We start from the raw sequence: 3,394 nt of genomic DNA, 5'->3' as shown, positions 1-3,394 counted from the left end.
TTTTTTTATTTATCACATTTTAGGTTTGACTTTTTTTCTTGTATTATTATATATATTATTTAATTAAGATCAAGTATGCTATATAAAAATATATTGAAAGGAAACATCATTTTTTAAAATTATCATTTGTTCAAGCAAAATAAATACTATATATTTTATGTATTTTTCTTTTTCTTTTTTCTTTCCTTAAAGCGTTATTTTAAAAAAAAAAAAAAAAAAAAAAATTCAGAATTATATATATACACTTTCTAAAAAATAAAATATTAAATAAATAAATAAATAAACATATATATATAATAATATATGTATATATTAAAAAATAAAAAATTTGGTATTTTTGTTTACACATAAAACGTATTATCATATATATATATTTTTTTTTTTTAACTTTTTTTTTTTTTTTTTCTCTTTTGAATTAATATATTTTATAAAAAATGTATATACATACAAATTAAGCCTAATAGCATAAGCAAAAAAAAAAAAAAATATATATATAAAGTTCATTGTGTATATATATGTATCCATGATGAGCAAGTTATTTTTTTATAATTATATTTATATTGGTGTTATATATATATATATATAATATGTTGGAATCTTCACACCCACTAATTTATATATATATATTTTTTTTTGTGATCTTAAAATTCAATCATAAAATTATAATACTTTTATAAATATTCGTATGTGCAAAAATTAATTACAATCTTTTTAAGAATAAAATATTTTATATTAAACACATAAAATAATATCTTACGTTATTATGTCATAGCATTAAATGTGTAATAGTAAATATATAAAAATATAAATAATTTTAAAAACAGTTTTATTAAAATATTAAAATAATGCTTATAATTATATTTTTGTTAAATAAATATTTACCTAATATGTACAAAATAAGCACACACAAAAAAAAAAATAAAAAAAAAAAAATAATAAAAAAAAAATAAATAAATAAAATAATAAAACAAAATAAACAAATACATATATATATATAATATTTTAATTTAACATAAAATTTATATAACCTTATAGTACATAATTAAAAATATAATTTATGAAGGTGGTTTCCATTTACTGCTTGACGATTTTTTGACATTTTTATTTTCACTTGAATATTCAATTGTTTCTTTTCCGTTATAAGTAACTGGAAAAGATTCTGGAGGGGCCAAAGTACCTGAGTCGTAAATTTTTTTTACTTGTCTTCTCCAAGGGGTTAAATCGATCTGCAGAAAAATAATCGAAAATAATATATATATATATATATATATATGTGTATATGTTCATGTGTTCATTTTTTTTTTATAATAAAAAATTTTGTAAACGATGTAATAGCTTTCATACACATTTTACACATAAATATGTACTTAACGAAATTACGCATATATGTACATTTTTGAAAAGGTGGCAATATTTGAGTATATATATATATATATATATATTTATTTATATTTATATTTATATTTATATCTTTTAAAAAAATTGTCATGTAATAAAATCAATAATAAAATATGTTCCACTATATAATTTATTAATATATTATAATTGTCCAAAAAAAAAAAAAACTTACATGAGGAAATGTTTGCTTGGGAACGTTATTTGGTTTAGTCGTTTCAGATGAAATTCCTGAATGCATAAAAGGTTTCGTAGGGTCAGGTGTTAATTGAACAAAATCATCATCAATTCTTAAATCTGGATTTAAATTCATATTATAGTCAGATAATAAATTTGTTAAAGGTAATCTCCATGAATATCTGCATTCTCCCATATGCCAAAGTTGAGATCGTGTTGGTCTAATTTTAACATCACTTCTAACCCCATATGTAATATTTTTTTTTGTTATATATGGATTTCTACCTATATTTTTACATGACTGTATCATTTTAACACTATCCGGTACTTCATGTTCTAATGTAATAATAGCTTTCTTATATCTTGGTCCATTCCTATAATAATTAAATCTATGATCTGTTAAATTACGTCGTCGTTCAGGTATCTTAATTAATGTATTTACCTTAATTACTTTTGCATTATATATTTTTCTTAAATATTCTCGTATTTCAAATTTTGTCAAATTTATAGGAACTCTTAAAGCTAATCTGTTCTTTTCTAAAAAGCTACCTGACTTATGTATACAAAATGTATGCCATGGAAAAAATACATTTCTTGGCGTTTTAGGAGGAGTATATCGAACAAAGCTCAAAAACATTATAACATATTATGCTTAAACTATAAAAGTTCTCATCCTAAACATATACCCATACATACATATATATATATATATATATATATATATATATGTAAAGGAATTCTTTTCTTCTTTATTCTTTCTTCTTTTTTGTTTAAGTATTACTACAACAATTATTTATTATATCATGCTATTACTCCATATAAAATACAATTCTTACATTGTATTTTTTTTTTTTTTTATCACTTTGGATATATAACAATTATATTATATACATATATATATAAATATATGTGTACAATAATATCTACATTTTAATTAAAAAAAATAAAAATTCTTACTCTCCTTATATGAATATTTATTTTTATTTTTTTATATATTAATATTCATTATTGCTATAAAATATTAATGGAAAATTTTATTTTATACCATAATCATAAAAAGTGTGCTAAAATTATTTTACCATAATACAAATATATATATATATATATATATATATGTTTATGTGACAATTTTGCTATTTAAGAAAAAAAAAAAAAAAATTTATATATATAAATAATGTGTAACCCCTATTATGCAAATTATTTAAAGGAGCAACATTTATATATAATATATTTATTATTTGCTCATTAAAATGGTACATATATATATAATACAATTTTTCTATAATTTGTTTTGAACTTTATGTAATTTGGACTTTAATATGTTAACAAATAAAGAAAGAACAAAGTCTTTAAAAACCCTTTTTTCATAATGGGTTTATATTAAATTTTTTTACATAAATAATATGATGAATAAATATATAAATATATTATATATATATATATATATATATATTTATTTATTTATATTTAAAGTACCAACTATTTGAATGTTATAATGCATATTATGATTAAACTTATTTTTTCTACTTTTTCATTATTAATATTTTTGTGATATAAATCCTTTAAAATATTCAAAAAACATAATTTTTAAAACAATAAATTTAAAAAAATAACCTTTTTTTTTTTTTTATTATTTGAATAATGAACTAAAAAAAAAAAAAAAAAAAAAAAAAAAAAATACTTTTACGATGATTACTTATCAAAGGAATGATATAATTGAACAAATTTCCTTTTTTTTTTTTTTTTTTTTTTTTTTTTTTTTAATTTCTCCATATATATAATAAATAAATTTTATCATTAGAACTTAATAAATAATATATGA

At 17.6% G+C, this 3,394-nt stretch overlaps 1 protein-coding gene across 1 annotated transcript; it reads right to left on the bottom strand.

Moving 5' to 3' along the window:
- Positions 1 to 1,055: 1,055 nt before the first annotated feature.
- PRSY57_1238300 (mitochondrial ribosomal protein L23 precursor, putative) lies at positions 1,056 to 2,209 on the bottom strand (the record flags this gene model as incomplete). The annotated part of the gene is made up of 2 exons (XM_012908801.2): positions 1,056 to 1,226; positions 1,571 to 2,209. The coding sequence occupies 2 exons, from the start codon at positions 2,207 to 2,209 to the stop codon at positions 1,056 to 1,058; spliced, it is 810 nt and encodes a 269-aa protein (XP_012764255.2).
- Positions 2,210 to 3,394: the final 1,185 nt, after the last annotated feature.

Source organism: Plasmodium reichenowi, chromosome 12, assembly GCF_001601855.1.
Source record: "Plasmodium reichenowi strain SY57 chromosome 12, whole genome shotgun sequence".
NCBI lineage: Eukaryota > Apicomplexa > Aconoidasida > Haemosporida > Plasmodiidae > Plasmodium > Plasmodium reichenowi.
This window is presented reverse-complemented; position numbering and strand designations above follow the sequence as displayed.